The following is a 27,137-nucleotide window of genomic DNA, read 5'->3' on the forward strand; positions in this document are numbered from 1 at the left end:
GAAATAAATTAAAATAGACTTTACCTATGCATTTTCAGTAAATTCAACACTAAGTTTCACAAAATAAACATCAGGTTTTTCATTACTACAAGGCTACTCAAGTACTAAATCAAAGTTTTCTATTCTACGACGTTTACAACATGGAATTCAAATTGTCTTAATTCCTTGGACTTCGTCCTCTGCATGTTCAAAATTGAACCTTATTTCTACCGCATGTGCTCTTGCAGCTGAGTGTGGAGCCGTGCTCGTCGCGGTCAGTCGCTGGCGGATTGATTCCTCGTGTTGTGATGGCTCTCGGTAGTGAAGTGAATGATAACTCTTCTAAAAATACTACTCAAAAAGTGAAAAAATGTCCTGTAAGCAGTAATGGGAGCGACAAGAGTGGTAATGAAAATGTCACTAAAGGTAAGTTTAAAAATGTTCTTGCCCTCAGTTATGTAACGTTGAGTTTTCAGTAGTTCTAATTAATAATTAGACTATTTGGAAGGTATCAGTTTAATGCACTAACTGAATGCAGTCATGTGATGATAAAAATCATGTGATCCCATTTATTACTGATAACCATACCTGCCATGTGCACCTATTTTTTTACTTATCAGAACCGTCTGAGTAGGTATCTAATTATCATAAAAAATGACATTGAACAATAAAAGCACTACTTATTGATCTGTTGAATAATAAAACAAATATAGCCGTATCGACGGCAAGTTGCGTGAGTGATGGGAAATCATTACACAACTTGCATGTTGTGTTGCATAGGCTTACTTAGGTATCTATACCTACCTATATCTTCCTTTTTATTCTCATCAGTTGCAAGAATGTGAGACGCATAGTTTAAAACAGCTAAACTACAAATTTTATAACTTATGATTATGATAACTATTAGGATTTATGGACTTAATTATTTTTGGAATTTAAAATGCAAAGTCAGCAGGAAAGTCATTAATAATTACAAAGTCAGCAGGAACTTAATGTTATTTCTATCTCATTTACTTACATATATCTTCATTCTTCAAATTTATTTAGATGGTCAAACTATTTTTTTAATTTTATGTACTTATTTTTTTTTTACCTAGATATGATTTACCATATCCATTAACTATATTGATTATTTAGTACAATTATTAACAGGCATTTTATGGACTGTACATTCCATACAAATCTACTACTGTCAGGTAGTAAGTATGTACATTATTATTTTCTATTATACCTAGTTCAAAGACAAAAATTATATAAATACATTATCTATTATTTTTTGACAATGCCTAATGATGGACATTTAAAAAATAACCCTCCGTCATAAAAAAAAGTTTACTTTAGATAAAATATGTTATCATGCTTGACAATAATTGATGGAATGAGATGAAACATATTTTAGCTTAAAGTATGTTTTAACTTTTTTATGAATTTGATTTTTATTACTGTTGACCTCACCTACTTCTAAGAGTTAGGTTATCACTGCATTATCTATGTCTGGCCATGATTTACAAATATATAGACATCAGTTAATTTGTGTTAAATTTTAATTTTATTTGGTGTCATAGAAATAGTCTATTAGAAAATGGTTATATATGCTTTTTTGTAGTTATCCACAATATTAATAATTTATCTATCCAGAGAGGATTGCAAGATTTTATTTACATCTGTCAGAATAAAATTCATCTGTCAGAATAATAAAAGTTTAATCACATAAAATAATCATAATCCTATATACAATAAATTATGACATCATTTGATAGGAAAAATGGCAAATATGATTTGATTAAATATTTATTTTTATTATTCAAGCAAAAAAAAAAATTACGGACAACAAAGTGATCTTAAAGGTTTTTAATTTTACTTTTGAAGTATCCAAATCCAAACCCTGAATAACCATTTGGACTATAGTAATTCTAGAGAGTGAAGCAAAAAACTTTTTTATCTTTTGTTCATAAAGGGATTTCAATGGAAATAATATTTTGTTATGCTTGACAAACCTTTCAATCAACAATGATGGATTAACCTCCACTAGGGACTTTTTGTTATGATCACATCTGTGTGACATGTGTTGAAAATAAAAAGACAACATCTTATTAGTAAAATAGTCATATTCAATATTTTAAATGACAATCTTTATTATTATTATTTACTTTCAGTTGTTGCCACTTGTATAAAAGAAGTATGTTGTATTTAACAAATAAACTTATAATTAAATTTTCTTTTTGACTTTCTTCAAATGTTTACGGCTTATATATTAATGTTTACAGATGATTTGGTTTGGCTAACGCCGCCAACCGGCCGACAGAGTGTGAAGCACTAATTTAATAGAATCATCCTGCTTATCTTTCTTTTGTTTCTTGAGAGATATGGTGGCAATCATAACTCTTTCGGTCGGTTAGGTTAGATTAGGTCTGCCACAGTTTCGTCTGATCGTGTCAACACAGACTCGACGTTATCCATTAACACTTTGTTAAAAAAGCATACTTCCAGGGCAACTGCTAGTACAAATATTGATACCCTCACTTGACTAATCGAAATTTTCGAAATGTTAACGGTCAGGTTCAATCCTTAAATTAGAGAAATATCCTTCTCAGAATAACTTGCTACTAGGTGGCGGTAGGTAGTCTGAAAAGTAATGTCAGATGCGTTTAGGCGACGTGAGTAAAATCTGATACCAATGTTAGCAATGACACACTCGATAAGAAGACGAATCGGAGTACGTCCTGAGATTGAGTTAGGTTTAAACTAACCAACAGAGGGAATCTTATCACAAAAAGTAGCCTAATCTACGTAGTTCTTATGCGCAGTATACCTTTCTACATAGATTTCCCATGAAGTGGCGTAACTTGGGTGTAGGCAACCTGTCAGTCTCAAGACGCTCCAGCGCAGGTTAATGTAACCAGGAGTGGCTGGTGCTGAGGCGAAGGAGAATTGAAGTATTAGCAGCCTCTGTGCATATTGTAAAAGTCAATCAAGGAAAGGAAAGAAAAAGAAACTGTCATCTATCAACAATAGGCATTTATACAACTGAACGTGGCTTTAAGTTTCGCAACTCTTGGCTCTGTAATAAAATAATGTCATGATACTGTAAAGTGGTTACCTCTATAGTCACGTTCCACACACTCCACAATACTGTATCATCCCATGATGCAGTTTTTGAATCCATATTCAAAAACTGCATCACCTAGCAGGCTTTTAGTATACCTAATTACTACTCCGTGATTTAGAACGATCTAAAGACAGGAAGATATATTTAATTGTTGCATAATAATGCAGGTTATATTATAGTTGTAAATGATTGGTAAGAAACTAGGGACGGGTCTTACGCTGGTTATCAACTATTTCGTCATCTTGTACACGCTTCGCCGTCATTCGTATGATAAAGAATTCTGCATATTATCATAAGCAAAAACATAAATTGTTTCTTAGTTTCATACAAAATGTGCACTAAAATTAGATTTCTCTCTCGAAATACCAATATGATAAAGTAGTGTTATCCATACATATGTAGTGTTATCAAGATCGAAATGTATCTTATAATGTTGTGGGGCGTTATTGGCAGGTTTGTGATTGATCTGTGATATCAATGTAGGTAGATGTTTACTTACACATGATCTGATAAGAGCTTGTGATTTTAGCACGAATGATAAGACCACCCTGAATTTGTATTTTTCCCGTAATTACTTGTCTCATGTTGTTATCAAATAACTCTAAATTCGAATCCATGTCATCAAGAATGATATGCGTGCCAACGGTCTGTCTGACAACTAGCGACATTGACGACGATCGTGTAAAATGGAGATGAAAAAGTCGGAAAGCGGACCTGGGGCTCCGACGCTCAACTATGAATACAATCAGATGAGAGAGAGAGAGAGAAGGAACTACGTAAATCCAAGTGTCACTTTACTGGATATTGAAAAGATAAAAAGCACGAAAACATACTTCTAAATTTTTGTTATTTAAAAATAGTTTTTTTGTAGCCGAAAGTGACTATAATTTTTATGTTAATCCATACTAATAATATAAACAGAAAATATTTGTATAGAGTTACAAAGGCTATTTTTTATTATGGTTTTACCCGAGCAAAGCCGGGCCGGGCTGCTAGTTTATTTATATTCCGTTACGCCTGTTTAGCCACAGATTATGCCTATCACAGAGAACCGACTGTGACAAGAGAGGAACCTATAGGTTCTGTTATTTTTATTTGGATGTAATGAACCTTAGAAATATGACCGCGCTACCATGTTGAAGTCACTGACGAGTTAGTTCAACATTGCAGCATACTATGTCATTCGTGACCGAGCAATTTGAGGGCCAGTAAGAATACCAGAGTCAACAACTTTTATTATTAAAATATCAACACAGATGTTGAATATTATATGTAGGTATAATTGGTGTAAAAGCTGCATTCAAAAAAACCAAATAATTCGATTCGTATTGTTCAATTGGAACAACATATAGAATGTGAAAATTATCTAGGCATAGTATCTAGGTAATACTATTGGGGAACAAAGGTGATATCTGAAACTACACATTTTCTTTTAATCTTGTTATTATTCCAAGCCATTAATGTTTCAAGAATTCAGCCAGCGCTCTACTTCGCTTCGTACGCTCGTAATTAATTTATCATTCGTCAGTAATCAGAAGTTTATCATTCATCTGTTCGTTTTGCGAAGCCGGTTGGTTGGCTGAGGTCCGCGCTGATACTTTTTCTCCTCCACTTCGAATGGTCTTCGGCGTCTTTAGTTGTCTCACGATTGGCACACATATATCATGACATATTAAGCTAAAATCCTTGGTTTTGCCCCTTCTGCCAGGACCAGAATCAGATTATTTACTAGTAATTATTTTCAATTGATTTGGAGGTTTCTCTTTGAGTTTGAATCAGCGCTACCACTAGGTTTTACTTCCAGTAGGTCATTGGCGGCTGCACGCTTGACTGGCTGGCCGCTTCATTAGCTCTTAAAGCTGCGTAGCGCAATTAAAATGTTTCGGTTGATGTGTATTTACTTAACTATTAAATTTTAAGTTGTAAAGGCCGATTTCACTAATTGCCAATAAACGTTCCGTTTACCTAATCATATTTATCAGCAATATGCAAATCGTGTTTCAAAGTGTCAAGGATAAATTAATTTTGGTCGTAGAATCCCTGTACGTACGTATGAGGAAATTTATTTCCAAATCCAATCATATGCTGGAAAACGATGAATGTAAGCTGTAATGGGAATGTTTGTAAGTGTTTTGTAAAACATTAGTTTGCAGAACAATCGAAGTTTAATTCCTATGCTCAGCTCATCTTCGCATTAACTTTTTTGGCAAATGGAGTCGTCATTTAATAAAAAAGCACACCGACAAGAACAGAAAAAGGCCCAGACAGACTGTGACCCAGTGGACCTTAGTTAACGTGCTATACAACCGAACTACTGCTACTCAAAAGTTGCATTCGTTTTTTTTTAACTTATGCGATTTATATATGGAAAGAAGTTGACAGCCAGCAGACAAAAATTTAAGCAATCTAGGAAGCAACATTTGTTTGTGCAAACCGTGTCAGTTGCTTTTTAACACGCTTTTATTATGTCGGCCTGTATGTATGTAAAAAACTATGTACTGGAATCTGAGGTAACTAACTTAACCATCTTCCAAGGATCATAAAAATTGGCAGCTGTATGTAGTTCTGATGACAACACAATAATATGGTACTGTCGATCTGATGATGGAGCCGGAAGATATTGGAACTTCCTAATGGAACATCGTATCATACCTGTGTTTGGGTTGGACTTGTTAGAAAAGTTTTGTAATGAATTTTGACCACGATTAGGTATCAAGGTCTTGATGATGAAGCTGGAAGATATTCACTGGCACTCCATGAAGGAATATCGTATCATAGCCGTGTTGGGACTTGTTAGAAAGATGATGAATGATGTTGTACTTGGACCACGATTAGGGTGTTTTTCAAACTATTAATTTATTCCTCTCTATCTGCTCTGGTTGACTATGGACAGAGATACATCTGAAACTAAACTACAAATTAGGATTCATTTGTTAGTTTAAAGCGGCTTTTGTGAGAAATAGTTTCTAATTTAGGATAGCCGGAAATACACTTTGTAGAATACATAAGTCATACAGATAGCGAGATGACATTTTGTTTATTCCTAGTTACCCGTGCCGTGAGCTGTGTGTTCAAAGGAACGTATTGATTAATGATAATTTTTACATAGCTTGAAAAGACGAACTCTGTTTTCTTCAAGGAAATAACAATAGTTAATAATAATAATCGTTTTACTCATTTCTTTAGACACGATTTGTACGCTTGAGCGATAATTCACATCGCCTCTTAAGAATTTATCCATGAGTGAAATTACTTTTCAGTCGTCCAACTTTTAATTACCTTCTCATCTAAGGAAGCCTACTGTTGTCCAATCCAATTACAGTCAGCACTTGTAAAAATACGTCTAAAGTCTGTACTTTGGACGATCTATTATGAGAATCTATCGCGTCAGTCGATTGAACCGGCGACATTACAGCCCGTTCATTATTGACTGTCTATCCAATGATTTGCAACGAGAAATGGCTTCAGTAAATATTCAGTGTCTCCCCGCAACGTTCGGAAGCGCCGACTCGTGCCACCGATTCATACAAATAAATGCATTCAGCTTGTTGCCATGCCCACTATGCAGCTATTTCGAACCCGACGCTTGTGCCACTATAAAATTTTAGTTGTACATTTAAGCGTATAACCTACATTCGACCCCCAAACTTCGTAACAAAATAGTAGTTCTTATCATAATTGTTGTAACAACTTTTTATTTTATATATGTAAACATTTATTTTTATTGCGTTTTCGAGATTTTCTATTGCTAAGATCTATTTTATAGGTATTCTCAAGTTTAATTGTCGCATCCCCGTACTGTCTTGATTTGTTTAGGTCTTATTGGCGCCTTGATGTTCTCAAGCTTCTTCTGATTGTTATCAACTGGAAATATCCCATATCGTTTCCTAGTTAGCCAATCCAATTCTTATCATTAATCGATTAGGGAAAAAGATCTGATTAGATTTTTTATGGACCTTTGTGCGTATTTGATTTATGTCAAATGCCAATCTTAGTTTGTAAATACGTCAAGTCAAAATATAAACAAAGTGCAGGATATTCTAATGATTTTTCCTGCGTTACTTAGAGGGCTAAAATAAGTATCGTCGCTCGAGGAAAGTTAAGGTCAAGGAAATACTTCAAACAATAATCCGTGTGCTAAAGGTTAAATATTCAAGCTCCGTCACCGCCACTTTGGCGTCTTCTTGCATTATTCATTGATGGCCGTTGTTGCGTTTCGAACAACAAGGGGCGATACGATGCTTATCTAAATATGGAATCTAAAATCCAGGAGTTTGGTCTATGTATGTATCGACTGAATGTGCTATATCGTCACAACATTCGTAAACTGTTCCTGACGATTTAAAAAATAACTAATCTAATAGGCTTTTTTGTGCCTTTATAATTTGTTCCATTTCCACATCGTTTATTTAGTTAGGTAACGTAGGTATATTAAATAACTAATTATTATGTTCATTAGGCTTGGATGCTTTCAAGCGAAGGCGTAGTAGCATAGTAGTTTGTTTTGTGGCGGCATAGCTATTGCATCTGTTGTGTGTCTTTTGTGCCGACATGACTTTAGTATTGTGCAACTTGTAACGATGCTCATTGTGTGCATTTTTTGTTATGTTTATGGGGCTTATACACTTCAATTGGCTTGACTACAAAAATACTTGAGTATGTATCAATTTGATTTTCTTGGTAATAATAGTGCAATATTCTTAAAATGTTAGTTTTAGAAACAAAATAACTACTCGTATCCTTAGTCCTAGTCATAATTTTATAAACAAATCCTTTCTGATTGGTTTAGTTAGTTTAATTTCAATGCACTCATATTAATAAAAAAATAATATGTAATATTGTAATAAATTAGCGTAGTCTTATTTTCCTTTGGGTCCTTTTTGTTGTGTAGCAACCCGGAAAGTCAACGTCTTGTTATCACAATTTTGATTTGGGCCTTATCTTGAGTCCCAGGCGCTTGTTTTGTTATCTTGTTTGAATAGTTAAGAAAAGATAACATCAATTTTTTGGTGATAAACACGTTAATATTAAGTTATCAAGCAAGAATGAACATGTTGTAATAAATGTTGCAGTGACTGACAGCACTAAAACCCCAGAACTGCGGAAATCAAGCTGTCTGACATAATTTTAAAATCGTAAGGATGTGCTCATGAAATGTTTTGTATTTCGATACAACAACAGTGGGCGAAGTGCGGGTTTGCATTTCACTTCTCACCATCGAAGCGATTTGAAGTGCGACACAGCGAACCAATCACATTGCTCCATAGTGTCGCAACAGCAACCACACTGCGGTGTGATTGTGATTGGTTCGCTCCGTCTCACTTCGGATAGATTCGATGGTGAGAAGTGAAATGCAAACCCGCACTAACCACTCAGGATTAAGATAGTAAGGACATAGTTAGTCGATAAGACGCGACGAGATAACTTGACCAGCAAGGCTCAACGAGTCTGGTCTGTTTTTATTTTAAGTGACTAAGATCCTGCAATTATAAATTTTAAAGTTTATAATGATTCTTTAGTCGTTGAAAAGACGAAACTTTTATGAATTAGCGAATGACGTAGAAGAGTTAAACAACACAACAATTTTTCCCCATAGGTATCAAAATTCAGAATTTAGGAATGTAGACACATTTACGGAACATGCCAAGGGACCATGAACTACCTATGCAATAGCAACAAAACACCGGAAAATGTTAATTTACATTAATTTCAACTTGCAATGGGGTTTATAATCATAAGTTACAACGACAAATGTATGTTGTGAATTGTCTCTTTAGAATAGCGGGCGGCCTATCAATTACTATAACTATCTTTTGAATTTGGGGACTCTGCTCTAACGCTCTAAACGGCTTCTGAAATAAGAGAAACAAATAAAGTTTGGATTGGCGGAAGGAAACTCAAACAAAAACAAGCATTATGGCCGATTTATTTTTTGGAATTTTTACAAAACGACGTCAGACATCAGAGAAATATGTGTTCCCATAAAGGTTTATTAACGTATGCATTATGACCAATTGTCAATGTTCTCCTTATCATGTTTGTGTGAAGAACTTAGACTCGATTGTAATCTAGGCCACGTCGTACTTTATCATCGTCGTCGTAATATTATGCGTTCAGTTAATTATCTTACGGTTTTTAACTGATATATTAAAATAGCCTGTTCAAACGACAACGACCTAAAAATAAGTGAAGATCGGATACGAAACGGTGAGCATAAGACAGAAAAAATAACAATTACATATTTGTACTGAGATGTAATTTATTATTCACCCAATAACTATGTTCACGATGTCGTCGTCAACCAATGCATCAGTGACGTATTTATTAGTAGTTGTGTACAATAAAAATAAAAAAATAGTACATATGCAGATAAAGCTGTTTCGCCGTCGATGGCGTCTATTGTTGGCGGCATCCCGTTGCCGTCTATTATTGACTCGCTGCTGGAGATAGTTGGCGTTGCGCCAGCGAAGACCACGTGCTCCGTCGCCATGGGACGCACTATCTTCTCTTCGCTACCGCCTCTCTATTCGCAGACCCAATACTACTTTTAAAAAACAACACCGTCTGCCACGCATTCACCAAGCTGACAGATATTGAAATAAATTACATTTGTCGACCGTGAGAAATGTCAGTAAAAAATGTAGATGTAATACCGGGCGCGAGTTTTCAGATTATATGAAAAGACATTTCATTATCATAATCCCATATTTAAAAACAAATCTTTATCGAAATCTAAAATACTTTAATCAATTGGCAATAAACAGGACCTAACTTATCTTTTGGTGGGAGTGGCACTTATGTTGTGAGTAGCTGATAAATGACTACCTATTTCCTTCTTCTTGAACTTTCATTTACTTTAAACCTCAGGTAATCCAATATATTCTATACAGAAGATTTAAACTAAAGACAGATACGGAATTATGGATTATTTTAGACTTATTAATAGGCGCTTAAATAAATTTTACTTCTTTTAGTCTTGCGTATTTGACAAGTGACAAGATATGTTATTTTATTTGTGAATGAACTGGAACAAAATGATAACATTCTATAAAATGATTTTTTTTTTTATTTAAGAACATAAGTATGTTTCCTTGTTACAGTAGAGAAACATGAAAAGAAGGCTCCTAAAATGAAGAAGGAAGTCAGTGTAAATGTGTCATGTAGCAACGGGCATGCAAACACACCGAATGGCCGCGCAGATGACGAAGGCGGTGGTGGAAACGCGACTGCTACGCGTGTTTCGTATGCGGCCGCTGCGCGCAAGCCTGCCTCCCCGCAAACTAATAGCACACCTGTGCCCTTTTCATTAAGTACAGGTAGGTACTCATAAACTTGAAATACATACATAGGTACAGTACGTTTGTGTTACTTACATGTTATTTTATTTCAGAATCCCAGAAGGGCAAGGTAAATGATAAGTCATCACATCATAAATCCGTTAATGTTACGAAAGTAAATGGGGATACGTTGTCCAGCGACCCAAATAAAAAAGATTTTGGTACCAAAGAAACAATAGTGAACGGCACACAAAACTCAATTGAGAACATTTTGAATGGTGACCCCAAAAAAGATACAGATTGTGATATTATTAGTAGTAGTGATAACCCTAAAGTAGTTACTAATGGAATTAACAGTGATTCAGACGAGACTAAATCGAGTAAGTCTGACGAAGGGAGTGTAGTCGATGTAGCATTACCAGCAGTTTGCCCCGTTAAAGTGTCTGAAAATAAGGTATCCGATAGAAAGAAAGAAAATAAAAAGGCTAAAGCGACTGATAAAAATAGTGACACTGAGAAGAAAAAAGAACCTATTAAAAATAAGGTTACTGAAACTAAAAAAGAGGACGACAAACCCAAAAATGTTGAAAATGACAAATCCAAAAATGTTGAAAATGTATCTGATAAAGTTAACGGTGAATGCAGTAAAATACTTAATGGAGAAAAGGACAGGGAGTCGACTCCTAGTGAAGATGGTGATGACAAGAAACGAGATGCTGAAGTTGTATTTATACAGGACATGGGATTCACTGTCAAAATTGTTAGCCCGGGAGCAGAGCCTCTGGATATTCAGGTAAGTTTAAAAGTTTAGAATTTTTATTTTTTTTTAAATTATCACTGCATTTCAAAAAGAGCGCAATATACATAATCCATACTAATATCACATATACGAAAGTCTGTCTTTTCCGCTTTCACCCCCACAAAAATCTACCCCCTAATGACTATAATAGAGGAAAATTTGTATGGGAATCATGTCTGTACCGTTTTCGCAAAGAAATTCACTCTGTCCCGGACAAAAACTAGCTATAGTAAGAACAAGAAATAGACTAGATAATCTATCGGAAAAAAATGTGCTCGATGTTACATTGCAAATTGTTGTATGATATTAAACAGCACTCATCAATTGATACGGAGTTTAATATGGATTTACGGATATCTTCAGAAATGTACATTCTCATCTCTCTCATCTCAGAGCAAATTCTTGGATAAATTTATTGTACATCGATAGAATTGTCTTGAATTCTTTTCTGAGTTGAAGCAGATTGTTTATAATTAAACAGTACAGATGTTGTCATTGCTACTACAAAACAAAGAAGAGGCAATTGTGACATCTACAGCTATGAAAACAAGAACCGCCGTACTTGTCATATGGTTCGGTAAAAAAAGTTCCAAAATAAATCAATAACTCTTGAGAGCTTGAGACCCTAAAATACCTAGCTATTGTCAGAAATGTAATTACGACAGTTGAGATTGTATTTTATTTTCTTTACTTATTCTTATTATCTTAATAGCACATTAGGATAAATGTATTATCTGTAATAGTTTGTTTCAAAAATGTCTTTAGCCATGTATGCAGATTAGTCTTGGCAGGGTCGCCATGTGGCGATGACTGAATATTCGATATTCATAGTTTACTCAATATTTTATTATTGTCGAACGCACATTATATATTTTTTGCTCACAACCAAGCTTAGTAGGCTTGGATGAGATGACAGAGATTGAATATAAATCCCTATAAGTCATTCAAATTTTAAGCACCGACCTCGTGTGACAAGACGTTTGTTATAAATTTAACCCGTTTCGAAAGTCACTGTTTGTGTTCTTCTAAATAGGAAGAATACTATGTTTAAAGTATATTATTTGTAGGTGTCCAGTATGGAGCTGGTACAAGAAATTCATCAGGTGCTGATGGACCGCGAGGACACGTGTCACAGGACCTGTTTCTCGTTGCAACTTGACGGCGTAACGTTGGACAATTTTGCCGAGCTGAAGAATATCGAAGGGTTGAAAGAGGGATCAATAATCAAGGTACACTTATGTTCTATTTTATATCTGAAAATATTTATATGATAGCTTTTGCTTAAGCCAAAATAAATTTATTTGAAATATGTATGGTAAAATTGTTTATTTCGTCTACAGGTTGTGGAAGAACCTTACACTATGCGCGAAGCTAGGATCCATGTGCGTCACGTCAGAGACCTACTGAAGTCCATAGACTACACTGACGCATACGCCGGACAAGAATGCAGCTCGCTCGCTTTCCTCAATGTTATCACGCAGGGTGATATCTTAGGTACCTACTTTCGATACTTCGTTGATATTATGTCATGCCTTGTAAGTGATAAGAAGAATTTCGAGAACATAAACTACTCGAATTTTCCAGTTTCACAATAAAAATACAATTTCTCTACAAAACATTTTTACTGAAGAGTAAACTACGCCAATTGCATGCGGTTCATCCGACAAAGCAACACTCTATAATGCATTAATAAAAATAAAAGGTGTGCACGATTGCTTTTATCTCCATCATTAAACTCTTGAAGAAAATAGAATCCAATCACGAGCCAACATTGAACAACATTGAAAAGTACCGCTTGGCTAAATAATAATGAAATTGTAATTATTCAGAATATTTAACGATATATCAAATTTTAACACTGAGAAGTCTGATTTTCAAATTTAGATTTTAAATATACTCTATACACTGTGTAGTTTCGTTTTCAAAGTTCTCTATTAAAGATACATGAGTTTTGATTTCAATGCCACATTGGCAAGCTATATTTGATGTCATTTTGTTTGACAGAGAAAAAGAAATCACGCCCGGAAAGCGTAGACTGCACCCCTCCGGGGTACATAATGCCCGGGAGCACTGAGCGACCTCTCCTGCCCTTGCATCCAGGACTGACCAAGGAGAACAAGGCTCCTCAGTGTCTGAAGGTAATGTCAACTCTTCACAGGTTCTGGGTCAAAACTTTATGATTTTATAGATTTTAGTGCTAATTTGCTATAATAAGGGCCGCCAAATATGATGGAGTAATTTCTTCGTAATTCGTGTATAAATTCTTTGTCAAGATATTTTGAAAAACTAAGTAGGTGAGTTGATTTTGTTAACTCGTTGAAAACTTTTCGCCTTCTTCTAGAAATCTATCTTAAACCCAAAATAAGTCGAACAGGAATTGGTTTTTTAGGTCACATGTTAGGTAAATTTATTAATCTGATAAAATCATATCGCGCGGAATTTTATTTGCAATAGTATCTATAGATAAAAAAACAAGAATCATGAATTATATAATTTATTATTACAACCAAATTAGCTTTAAGTTCAGGACTTATATAATTTATAATTACAATCAAATTAAGTACTTTTTTATTAGATTTGTCCAGTCATTAGAACTTTGAATAGTCAATTTAAAATTATTTTTTTGGGGGTCGGAATGATTACTGCTGGGAATTGGGTTTGTTTAATGTTATTATATTATACTACTGCTAAGTAGTATAATATAATTGTTGTTAGTGTAAGCAAGCTGTCCCTGTCCCTGTAAAATATAACGTTACTCAAAGCCATTGAAACTAGATGTGTCCTACTAGAGTTACATGTCAATTAAACAAAGCGCTAACCGTCGCAGTTTAGTACCCCTTTATGTGGTAGCCGAACAGGCAATTAGAATGATATTTTAGATGCACTATTACGTGACACGCCTTTATGAGCTGTCTGAAGGTTTAGCAACACAATGTACGTTGTGTAAATAGTTTGTTACACTTAAGTAAATAAATTATCAAATGTTTTAGATTTTTCACTGCAATATCATGCTTTGCCCATCTTGAAATTTTTTATAACGTCAGAAAAAGTTTTACTAGACTTTTATATAAACCGTAACAAAATAAACAAACCCAATACTAATGTACAAAAACCAAATGAATAGGTATCATAGAAATATGTATTTAGTAACGCTATTTTTTATATATTTTGAATTTATCAATGAGATGTTTGTAGATTTTTAAAAAATCTATGGAATTTTATCTATTACATTACGAAATTAAAATGTAAATAAACTATGGACATACTTATGTAAAAGTGGAAGAGTATGTTTTATTAAGATTGTTATACATTTTCAGGACAGAATCTGATAACCATGCAAATTCAGTCTGTCTATAATGTATAGAAAACGAGTTTTTAACAAAGTACATATTTTGCCACTGCAATACCAAATGGAATGGTCAAGATTGGTAAACGTCCAGTGTGCTAGCCAAGTGCCCTCAATTATTTTCTACTCTTCATACACAGTATTAAAAATAAGTCTAGTTAATTGATTAGTAACAAAGTCCACCAAAAGATTTACGATAAACAACTATGAATTTGATCAACAGGTTCTGACGACATCAGGTTGGAACCCGCCCCCCGGGCCCCGCAAGATGTGCGGGGACCTCTTGTACCTTCACGTGATCACGCTGGAAGACAGGCACTTCCACATAACTGCGTGCCCGAGAGGTTTCTACCTTAACCAGTAAGTCTCGACTATAACTAACAACTTAATTTTACTTCAATAGACTGCCACAAGGGGAGCTTGTGCTCCCCCTGTACATGTGTACAGCTAAACGCTGCCCCATAAGATAAAAAGATGTTATACTTTATTTATATTGATTTACTTCAATAGAAATGCGTAAATTGTGGACTTGAAATCAGAAAGAAGATTGGAATAGAATAGAAGATTGGAATTAGTGATAAAAATACGCATTAGAAATTACACACCTACTAATATCATAAACCTACACAAATATTATTAGGATCATTCATCTATATACGTATATAAATTATCTGTATTAACGAATTATGTACCTTGTGAACCCACGGCAAATTATGATGTTCACAATGGAAATAATTTGGACTTTGTTTTTTTTTTTATATACGCACATATTAAAGTCATAAAGATAAATATATGTTTATGACAGACAGAAGACTTTTTTTATGCAGTATAGAGATATGGTTTTATCTCTATATTAATGTTCCCATTGTAATTTTACATATTATTAAGAACCATGAAGTTTATGCATACCCTATTATTCGTCAGAATAGAGAATAATATTATAGAGAATAACTATTGTAAGTAAAGCCAGCTTTTCACCGAGCTCATTGTGATAATGCGTTTCTTTTTTCTATTGATATGTAAGTTGGCTAATTTGACCTGAGGGTTATTTGTATTCTTAACTATCTATTAGCGTTTTGTTACCTTGATGGTTTTGTTTCTAATTATTTCCACTTTCATTTTTAATTTACATCGACGTAACTGTAAATTGAACTAGAACTCGAATGCCTAGTTTCGGCTATTTGATATATTATGTATGTCATCTTTTTATAATAATATTGTAGTAAGTTTTAGTATAATCTGGCAATGCTTTTGTTTTAAAATAATAATTTGTCGCGAGTTATATAGCTCCGAGGGAAAAGAACCGGAATGTCAACCAAAGTTGGAGATGGCGGGACGATATTGACAAGTTCTTACTAAAATGATACGAGACGATTGAGACCTTGTTATTGGGAAAATGAACCTTTGCCCAGCAGCGGGACATAACAACAGGGTATTTAAAAATCATCGCTAACCAAAACATATGTCATATATTTAATTTATATAATGTCAAACTTATTATGACTACAGGAAACGAACAATATTTTTTCATTTTTAGGTCCACCGAAGAAGTGTTCAACCCTCGACCATCAAGTCCGTCTTTACTTTGCCATTCGTTGATCGAGCTGCTCAGCATCATCTCGCCAGCCTTCAAGCGGAACTTCACACTGGTCCAGAAGAAACGCATGCAAAAACACCCCTTCGAGAGGGTCGCCACCCCTTACCAGGTGTACCAGTGGGCTTCGCCGGTCCTTGATCACACGGTCGACGCGATTCGTGCTGAAGATAGTAAGTATCTAGAATTTAGAAATTGATGCGTCGAACGGAAGTACGCAGCGGAATGTGCGAGTCTTAGTTACTAATCTTACGTGCGAAGTAGATAGGTGCGAAGAATTGAATTAAGTATTGAATTGTTTTAAGTCAATAATTTTGAATTTATTTTTATATCCAGTAAAATGGCCAATTGTAATGTATGGAATATGATTGCAGCTTTCTCATCAAAGTTGGGGTATGAAGAGCACATTCCGGGTCAGACGCGGGACTGGAACGAGGAGCTGCAGACCACGCGCGAGCTACCTCGTGCTACGCTGCCGGAGCGGCTGCTGCGCGAGCGAGCTATCTTCAAGGTAATTATATATTTACTGAAGAGTTTCCATCGAAGTTGGGGTACGAGCACCTCATCCCGGAATAAACGCGGGACTGCACTGGACACTGCTGCTGCGTGAGTGGTACATATTGTATAGGCAGACAAACCCCTCCACCTCGTTTTCTATTGGACACAATTGCTACAATTTACTAAAAAGAAAACGATGGCCACCAAAAACCTTGTCGTAAATTGTGACTACATTTTGTCTAATGGAGAACATAAATGTCTAATAAAATCCTGTTATCCAGTGGGTTTAGCAAAGTGGTATTATTTTTTAGTTTAGTAGCTGCACTTAGCTACTAAACTAAAAAATAATACCACTTTGCTTGGTTTTGCTTTCAGTCTTAACTATTAATTAAAAGAAATTGGTGGCGCTAGTGAGCTTTCTTCAAGTAGCAACCCCGATTTCAGATGCGAATATTGAACTCTTTATTGTTTTGTTTTCTTTACAGGTGCACAGTGACTTTGTAGCCGCAGCCACGCGCGGCGCCATGGCGGTGGTCGACGGGAACGTGATGGCCATCAACCCGGGCGAGGAGCCCAAGATGCAGATGTTCATCTGGAACAACATCTTCTTTTCCCTGGGCTTCGATGTGCGCGACCATTATAAGGACCTCGGCGGCGACGCTGCGGCTTTTGTGGCTCCTGTGAGTGTTGATTACTCTCTTTTCAATAATGCGGTTGTGTATCGATTTCAATGTTTCTTTCTTTTGATTGTGAAGTTTTCATTGTCATCATAAATATGATGCTGAGCCAATAGGAGGTACAAGTGTTAAAAACCATATGATTCTCTACGTTTTCTATTACAGCGTAACGACCTCCAAGGTGTACGAGTATACAGCGCAGTGGACACGCAGGGTCTGCACACCCTGGGCACGGTGGTGGTGGACTACCGCGGGTACCGGGTGACAGCGCAGTCCATCATCCCCGGCATCCTGGAGAAGGAGCAGGAGCAGAGCGTGGTCTACGGCAGCATCGACTTCGGCACCACCGTGCTCACACACCCCCAGTATATGGAACTGGTCAGTGTAGATAGTGTACTAAAAACATCGGTATATTGAGAGTTAACCATGATTTTATTTATGCAATGTTGATAAACGGCTCATTGACAAAATAATTTTCATTTAGTTATTACTTCAGCACAAACAGAACAGATATGACAAGTGTTACATACAAAGTCATGCGAAAAAACAATGCTCAAACTTTATTTGTTCAATACAAATGAATGAAAAATGAGATTATTCTTTAAAAAACTATAATATATAAGTTAATAAGTTTTAATATATTATTTTTTTACCTGAGTTTGATTTGTCTAGAACTATTTAAACATGCAGAGGGAGTGTTAACATAACTCTTTGAGCTTGTAGTGTAATTTATCGCAAACTGTATAAACAAACGAAAGCTATTAAATCAATTTGTCCCTCAGCTAAGCAAAGCAGGCCAGCAACTGAAGATAATGCCCCATTCTGTAATCAGCGCGAATGGAGAAACTGTCGAATTGTGCTCCAGTGTGGAGTGCAAGGGAATCATCGGCAACGACGGTCGCCATTACATTCTAGATCTATTGAGGACTTTTCCGCCCGACGTCAACTTCCTGCAATGTGAGTTTATCATTCATACATTTTGTCATTATGTAAAATACGCTTCACGTGACATTTTTTATATATATCAGGAAGTATATGTTGTGGTTGAACGTTGCAGACCTTTGACCTTTCAGTCTCTCTTATCGCAATATCACGCTAACACTGGTGTCCGGTTTTGTTCGAAGGCATCTGACATGACTTATACAACGACATCTAGTGACAATTAGTCGCATATGCATTAAAACTAAATAGTCAACCAGAGTCCAGGTTTTCTACCGATGTGTCATCCCTTCAGTGGTAGTTAGTTATTATTTGTTTCTCAAATTGGGTGTAGATTAATTGTAGGCATGGTATAAAATGTGTTTTTTTCTTCTTTTCAGTGGAGGATGATGAACTGAGAGAGGATATAAAGTCTATGGGTTTCCCTATAATCCACAAGCATAAGCTTTGCTGCCTTAGACAGGAATTAGTCGATAGTTTTGTTGAGTAAGTATACATCTGATAATTGTTATAATATAATTGATGATGTGTAGATGGACAATTACTAATTTGCCTTTTTTATAGGGCTCGTTACTTCATGTTTATTCGTTATGCTGCGTTCCATTTACAACAATTAAGTGCTAAGAGACAAAAAGAAACTCCTGAACAAAAGTCAATTGAAGCTAACAAAGAAAACACAGTAAAGAAGTCTGAAGAGAAAGAGACTAAGAGAGATAGCAAGAGTCAAGAAAAGGAGACAAAAGATAAGAAGGAAAGTAAAGAAAAAGAAAGTGCCAAAAATGAAGAAGACAAAAATGTTGATAAGGATGATAAAAAGGAAAAAACCAAAGATGACGAATTGTTATTGAATGAAAATTATTCAGAAATCGACACAGATGTTGCCAAAAAGATTGTTGAGAGTATCACAGACTCGATCTGCAGTGGCGATAAACAAGAGAGCGATTGTAAGTACTTTTTATTAATTTTTGCTGATCAACTGGCTTATAGAAAAGAGTAATATTGATTACTGTAGCTTATAGAATACTTAGAATACATCATAAATCACTAAATTCAGTATGAACTATTGATATCATTAAATATATATACAAAGTTAACTGTTATCTGAACTAACCACAGACAATATTTGATTCCTTTTCTGTATTTAATTTACAGTTATTTTTTTACGTTCACAATTAAAATTATAAATTAGAATTTCATGCCTGTTTGTTTTATTTTATTATTTAAAAAGTTTTAAAACAATATGTTGCGCGTCAGTTGTTTATTTGCCATTGCAATGGCAAAAAAATATTAATAATAAAAGTAGAATGATCAAACACTTGGTACTGCTGGCCAAGGGGAGACAGCGTGTTCATTTATTTTGTACTCTTTATAAATAGATTGTAGACACAAGACTGTACTCAAAATATTGAATGTTAACAAACAGCGGGTGAACGCTCTCGCGCGGTGGTAGCGGCGGCCGCGCGCGCGGTGGCGTCCCTCAAGGAGTCTGAGTTCGATGTCCGGTTCAACCCTGACGTGTATTCCGCTGGCATCAAACACGCGGCCACCCCTGAACAACTCGCCAAGCAGCGCCATCTGGTGAAGGAGGCCGCCGCTTTCCTGCTCACTACGCAGATTCCTGCATTTGTGAGTATTGTATATTTTTTTAGTTTTTAGGTCTCCACTACTGTACGAACTGCACATAGTAATTACATTAAACAGCATTTTTTATGTTGGTTGAAATTATTCTGTCTTTTTTGAGAGACATTTTTTCAGCTGATGATTTTCAAATGTAGAAATTGAACTGCGTTAGTCTCTACGATTAAAGCTATTTTAAGAAGTTCAAATCGTGACAATAGTTGCTTTTACTGCAATAAATTCATCCTTTTTGAGTATAGTATCGAGTAGGGCTGCAAATGTGTTTCATCGAGGGTCGAATTGAATCAGTCACTACTTTTATATAACTTAATCCGCATTTATTCTCCAGGTCCGCGAGTGCCTGGAGCACACATCGACGCCGATGGACGGCGCGGGCCTGACTGAGGCGCTGCACGCGCGCGGCATCAACATCCGCTACCTTGGCCGCGTGGCGTCGGCGCTGCGTCCGCACGCTCAGCTAGGGTACCTTCACGCTATCGCGGTCGCCGAACTCGTGTTACGCGCCGCCAAACATGCTATCACCGCATACCTGCAGGTATGCCTGGTGCTCAAACATTATATAACATATATCAAATATTATAAAAAAGTTATTACCATAGCTTGCCGGTTGACAGAAATTTAGAATAGATATGCAGGCAACACGGCCAGTACTGATATAATTCGTGTACCAGGGTTGCGAGCCCATGTGCACGGGCTCGGCCGTGGCGCACTTCCTGAACTGCCTGGTGGGGAGCTGCGCGGCGCTCAGCGCCAGCGCGGGCGACGCGCCCGTGTCGCGCGCGCGCAGCACTCGCTCGCGTCGCGCGCGCAGGCAACACCACGCCGCGCCGCCGCCGCCCGCCGCCGACTGGCAGCATCTCACGCAGCGTTCGCTGTTCTCGCAGATACGGCAGGAGCTCAAGGTGACTATATTCTGTTTTTACGAGTTCTAATATGTAAACGATCTTCACAGTACTTATTGTTGAATTTTGTTGCAAATATAGCAAGTTCGAAGTTCTTAGTTCGAAAGTTATTAAACATGAAAGTAATGTCCTAAAAAGCTAATTTGTGACGTGATGAAATTGTGTAAAACCAACTGTACATAATTCCAATCACCACCACGAGAATTTTAAAACTCTAAATATAAACTTAATTTTAACACAAAAATACTATTTTATTTTTGTGAAATCAATATTTTCAGGTAACTATTGGTGATCAATCATTATGATTTTGATTTGAGTAATAATAACACATTTATTTTCAGGCTTACTGGGGATATGAATTGAACGCTGAAAATATGGAAGCCGTTATAGAAAAGAACGGCCTTCAAAAAATATCACTGCTCAGGTATTTACTCCCAAAGATAAACTATAATGTATTTATATTATACCCTATCCGAAAGTTCGATTAACATGTTCACATTGTTACAGATCGTTTGCCTTAAAAGTAGGTTTGCAGCTAATGCTACGTGAATATGACTTCGATAATAAGAGCAAACCAACCTTCACTGGATCTGATATCATGAATATTTTCCCAGTCGTCAAACATATCAATCCTAGGGTGAGTTTATTTCTGTAAAATATTTTCAAAATATAAAAAGAAATACTTCATTTAGATGGTGATGATTAATATGTTTTAAATATCACCGTTATAATTTCGTAATATTATGTTAATTCTTCTTCATAGTCGTATTCCTCACGGCTGAGGGTCGTGGTCATTACGTGGAATGAAACACACACAACTTTCTGACAGTGGTTTGCCATTGCCTTCTCCATTTCACACAGAAGTTAATAAGAATCAACCAGTGTGCACGTTTCCTTACGATGTTTTCCTTCACCGGAAGCAAGTGGTGGTCGATGAAAATTACTATACATGAGTCATATTGGTATACAAACTCATGTGGCACGAGTAGGATTCGAACCTGGAACCTTTCGATCCACAGGCGGGCGTCTTAACCAGTACACCACCACCGCTTACATCGCATTATGTTATGATATTGCAAAAAAGGAATGAGGCATATAAGTACATTCACTTCTTGAAATTTATATCCGTCACTATTTCTACGAATTGTGAGGGTTTTCTGACGAGAAAGTAACAAAAAAATCGCGCATCCATTCAGTATATTTTTCCAATCTTCTCACGTTACTCACGATAATTCCCAGGCATCAGACGCATACAACTTCTACACGACGGGCCAGAACAAAATCCAAGCTGGGGCCGTGAACGAAGGACATGAAATGATCGCCGAAGCCCTAAATCTCCTCAATAATGTTTACGGCGCTATGCACGGGGAAATTGCGCAGTGTCTCCGCATGGTGGCGCGACTGTGCTATGTTACGGGAGAACATAGGGACGCCATGGCGTATCAGCAGAAAGCCGTGCTTATGTCAGAGAGGGTCAATGGCATCGACCATCCGTATACTATCACTGAATATGTAAGTTACTAAAATATTTTTAAAGATAATAAAAACAATACTTAGCTAGACACTTGATGAATTATTCTCAAATCTCGAATGTTTTTTTCTAAAATAGAAATACTAGAAACTAGTCTAGGTCCAAATGTCGTATGAACCAGGTATATTTAAATCAAACAAGCGATGTTGAGAAAGTGTGTAATGTTTAGGTTTATAGCCTTTATTTTGTTTTAATTTCAGTCCCACCTGGCACTATACTGCTTCGCAAATGGCCAAGTGAGCACGGCGTTGAAACTCCTGTACCGTGCGAGGTACCTCGCGCTGCTGGTGTGCGGCGAAAACCACCCCGAAATGGCGTTGCTTGACGTAAGTATATTATTTTTTATTTAAATTATCTGATTCCATCCAGCATGCAGTGAATTTTCTAATAAAGTTTACCAGCTAATTTTTGCCCATAATAATTAATTGAAGCAAGCCTCGAAGCTTCGAATTATTAAGCATCCACATATTAGCAAATTCATTAAATCAATAGTCATGTAGCCGCTTCTGTTTTACCTCTTTTTACAGTCGAAGATTGTTACAGTTCGCATTAAATTGAAACTCAAATAACACAAAGGAATGACAATATATTATAAAATATTTTTCTCTTAGACCAACTCGATGTGCACGCAATAATTGTCATTCATTATATATGAATGTGTTTCAGAGCAACATAGCCCTGATTCTGCACGCGGTGGGCGAGTTCGAGCTGTCGCTGCGCTTCGCGGAGAAGGCGCTGGGCGTGACGAGCGCGGCGCACGGGCCGCGCTCGCTGAAGGCGGCCGTGGCGCGCCATCTGCTGGCGCGCACGCTCTCCTGTCTCGGCGACTTCCGCGCCGCCTTGCAGCACGAGAAGGAGACCTACTCCATCTACAAACAGCTGGTCAGTGCGACCGATGTCGGATGCTCGGATGGCACATTATTTATTTTCAAAAGAACACTGTCGCCGAACTTTGGAGAATTCGGCATACATTGTGGTAAATAAAATCACTCATAAATATTGCGCAATGTTCGGCGGCAGTGTGGAGCTGGTATCAAGTTCTGTGAAGATTGTTTACATGTTTGGACTCGTCAGTAAAAACGGATATTACTTCTAATATTTTGAAATCAAGCGACCATCTTTACACTGAATGAGACAATAGATGAAGGATTTTCCGATGAGATGAGAGTATTTCATTATGCAATTTACTTGTTTTCATTATCATGACATGGAACTCTTTTTTACGCATTTATCATACAGAGTTCCCCGTCCATAGATCTCGGGGATATGCTAAACGAAGCATCTATTTCCAGCTGGGCGAGCAGCACGAGAAGACGCGGGAGTCGTCGGAGTGCCTGCGGCACCTGACGCAGCAGGCGGTGGTGCTGCAGAAGCGGCTGGCGGAGCTGGGCCGCGCTAACTCCGCGCCGCCGCATGCGCCGCACGCGCCGCCGCTGCAGATACAGCCGCCCGGCATGGCCTCCGTCATTGATATGCTCAACCTCATCAACGGAATCCTCTTTGTGCAGATCAGGTAACACGCCGACCGGTCTTGAGCAACTAATGTTGTATGTATATATACAACATTACATTAGTATTGTATTGATTGCAACAGATACACAGTAAAGTAAATGGTAAATTAATAAAAATATTAATAAAGTTGGTAGTTTCCAATAACTTACTGTATAGTGATTCCTGGGGGTATTTACCTGTTAATGCCCCTTATTATTTTCAACTATAGGCTATATATAAAGCTACTAATTTGCTGTTTTTACGCCATATAATAGAAAGGTGCATTAAAAGTACTGAACGGCACACGAAATAAACATAATTATTTAATTGATTCTGCAAACTATTTTTATTAATAAATTGAAAAGATAAAAATAATCGTGAAACGTATTTTCTTATCTGTTTTTTAACCTTCAACATTTGTTTCAGCCGTCACGACATCGAGCAGTTCAAAGCGGAGATCGAGAAGAGGCAACTGAAAGACTTACCGCTCCCAGAAGTGCTCAGCGAGCTGAGCCTCAAGGAGGGCGGAGCCCCGCCCGCGGACAGTTGAGGCCCGGGGCCGGCCGCCGCTGCTGGAGACCGCGGGCTGTAAACCTCTATGCGTCAGGATCTGTTGTCCCAAAGTTGCGGTAATGTGGAAGATTTCATTACGTTGTGCGTCAGACGATATATTTGCGCGCTTATTGCTGTAATGTTAACGGACGCTTAAAAACTATTTTAGTCGTAAATATGTTTTGCCTCGTTCTGTCATGTTTGGAAGGAGTACTAAATACAAAAGATATTTTAGCTAAATGTTAAAAGCGTTCTCGTTGACTTTTTATGAATAAATTAGAAAGTACTATAATTTATATGATACTTATCGCGCGAAATATTGCTAAGAATTTGTTCCGCGTACGGTGACTTTGGGATTCATAGATCCCGCTGACGTTATTTATAGAGATTTATGATTGTAGTGTGAGATATCGTAGCGCAAATTTTAAGTAGACTTTTGAACCCTTTTGCGTCGGATGCTTTTTTAAATATTTTTTGTATAAATTTTATTACGACTATGCAATTTGTTCAACATTTACATATTTTATTTTCAAATTTAGTTGAATTGTCGATCGAATAACTTTGAATCTATAAATTTAATTATATGTTATCATGTTATATTACAATAAAAAGCAATTTAATGAACTATGCTATGAATAACCGACGTTTATTTAATTATTTGTAAGTCTTGTCATTTTCCAGGGTTTGCGATACGATGTCACGTACACCCAGTACATTGTTACTTTATAATTATTGATTGATGATATTGTTCCTTATCTATGAATGTATGCTGTAGTGGATAGTGTGCTAAGGTTTGATGTAGATTTTTTTGTTAGTCAAATTTTGAGGATATTATTTTGATCAAATAATTAAGTGTTTAAATTTAATGAATTCTCGCAGTGCAATAGATTTTATTTATGCATGTGCATATATTTCTATATTTCGCTCAAATCACGCAGATGTAGGTTTAATTTTATGCTTCCGTTCGGAATTCACAATGTATGGACACCCAAAGTAGTGCAATGTCTAAGTAGTGATAATAGCAATAAGTTTTGGTTGTGAACCCGGAGCTCGGCCGCGGTGCTAGCCAGATTCCTCGCGAATAATGATTTTATCAATTGTTAGTGTCGAGTATTATTTTCTTTTTTAGCGCGGGAGTATATTGTTGAATACCCATAGATTTAGTATTCAGTTATATTGTGATTGAAATGTAACAGGGTTTGGAGAAGTCCAGCTCGCTGATCGCTCGTAATGTTCGATGCTAGCGTGCGGACGTAAGAAACAAAGCCAGTCTGTATCAATGAACACTGCCCCTATTGTTACTTTAGTTTCAGATTTTAGTATTTAGTGCCATATAAAGTAGTGAATGTAAGTTCTTTTATGTAATATGTACTTCTGTTAGTCTGTGATATGTAATGTTTTATACATTTATCATCGAGTCACTTGCCTTGTTTGCGCGGTAGACCTTACCTGATAACCTTCAAATGCTTTAAATCTGTTGTTAATAAAATATTCTACTGGTAGCAACTTCTCGCTATCATAGCTTGATGTCAAGGCTTGGTTAGTTGTAAATATGTGTTCTTGTTCTGTGACAATAATATTCTTATACGAAAGGGCGTGTTTTTACTGAAGAACTGAAAGAGTTACATTCTTATGTACCTTCATATTACACTAACGGATTGTAAACATTGACACTTATTAAGTAGAAACGCGCTCTAAATCTGGGCATTGGAATTGATCCAAACACATTATGTAGCACAAAATTGCATATGTCTTTTATATTCAGAGAAACATCAAATTTTTATTTTTTTCATACAACTAAACCATGTCTGCGATTGTTCTTTATTAGCTTATTGCAAATGTAAGCGCAGAATTATGAATGGTATTTATACCACGTAATTATTACACTAGTCATTGACGCATCAGATATATATAATAGAGTTACAAATATTGTTGATATTTTGCTAAAACCGATGTATATCTGTACTGAAATGTTATTATGAACGATAGTTATACTAGAAAATCACACTTATCCTATCGGATTTAGCTTCGATTCTTAGTCTTGTGTCTATACTGAATGTACTCTTGGCTGAATTTGAACCGGATAAATGTGCCTTATTCTGCGTTTGTGTTCGATGTTTGCGTAAGTTAACGGTTCCGTTTAATGGTGTTTCTGTAGCAATAAGCATTATTATTGAAACAGAGGTCTATGAGAAGTGTAGGTGAAGGCGATGGCCCGGGGCGGCGGTGTTTTAAAAAGCTTAACTTTTAGTGTTATCATGGTGAACAACATGCTTTATGTTTTTGATGGATATGCAGTAGTTACACTAGTTACGCCCACTGTTTTCTAAATTAGTATATTAGTATATATAGTAGTTAGTATATAAATATATATATTGTTCTTCAATATTTTCTTATAGTATCAAACAAAACCTAACTTTTACCTGTTTAATTTATGACGAAACTTCTTTCCCCATTTCTTTATGTGTGAGGCGAAACTAGTGCAACGAGCAATGAATGCAATCAGTTTAAGAATGTTGTAGGATGAAGTATGTGCCTAAGCGAACAATAATCATGTTGTTGTTGTTACATTTCTTTAACAATATGACGACCATGTAAATACGGCTCTGTTCGTAGTATACTAATAAAATCGTTTTTAAAATCTTGATATCTTTCATTTAACACTTTGTTATGGTTCATATTTATTATCTTACTGCCTACCCAAATATGTAGCGGTGTTCGTAAGTCATGTCAGTAGCCTTTAGGCGACTTGAATAAAATGACAAGGGCTAGCAATAAGCAACATAATACATTAATAGATGTGAG

At 36.4% G+C, this 27,137-nt stretch overlaps 1 protein-coding gene across 2 annotated transcripts; it reads left to right on the forward strand.

Annotated features, from left to right (window-relative positions):
* clu (clueless) lies at positions 1-26,975 on the forward strand. 2 transcript variants are annotated; one of them, XM_053753041.1, is made up of 24 exons: positions 1-405; positions 10,192-10,404; positions 10,479-11,158; positions 12,232-12,393; positions 12,505-12,658; positions 13,169-13,302; positions 14,734-14,870; positions 16,048-16,277; positions 16,479-16,615; positions 17,088-17,282; positions 17,445-17,657; positions 18,062-18,236; positions 18,599-18,704; positions 18,783-19,162; positions 19,642-19,844; positions 20,185-20,391; positions 20,528-20,758; positions 21,100-21,182; positions 21,266-21,395; positions 21,998-22,270; positions 22,490-22,615; positions 22,956-23,171; positions 23,582-23,802; positions 24,207-26,975. In XM_053753041.1, the coding sequence occupies exons 1-24, from the start codon at positions 288-290 to the stop codon at positions 24,328-24,330; spliced, it is 4,848 nt and encodes a 1,615-aa protein (XP_053609016.1). In that variant the 5' UTR covers positions 1-287; the 3' UTR covers positions 24,331-26,975. The 2 variants fall into 2 exon arrangements, with proteins under 2 accessions (XP_053609016.1, XP_053609015.1); XM_053753040.1 differs by having other exon boundaries at positions 2-405; positions 10,189-10,404.
* Positions 26,976-27,137: the final 162 nt, after the last annotated feature.

This window comes from Plodia interpunctella, chromosome 13 (genome assembly GCF_027563975.2).
Source record: "Plodia interpunctella isolate USDA-ARS_2022_Savannah chromosome 13, ilPloInte3.2, whole genome shotgun sequence".
Classification (NCBI taxonomy): Eukaryota; Metazoa; Arthropoda; class Insecta; order Lepidoptera; family Pyralidae; genus Plodia; species Plodia interpunctella.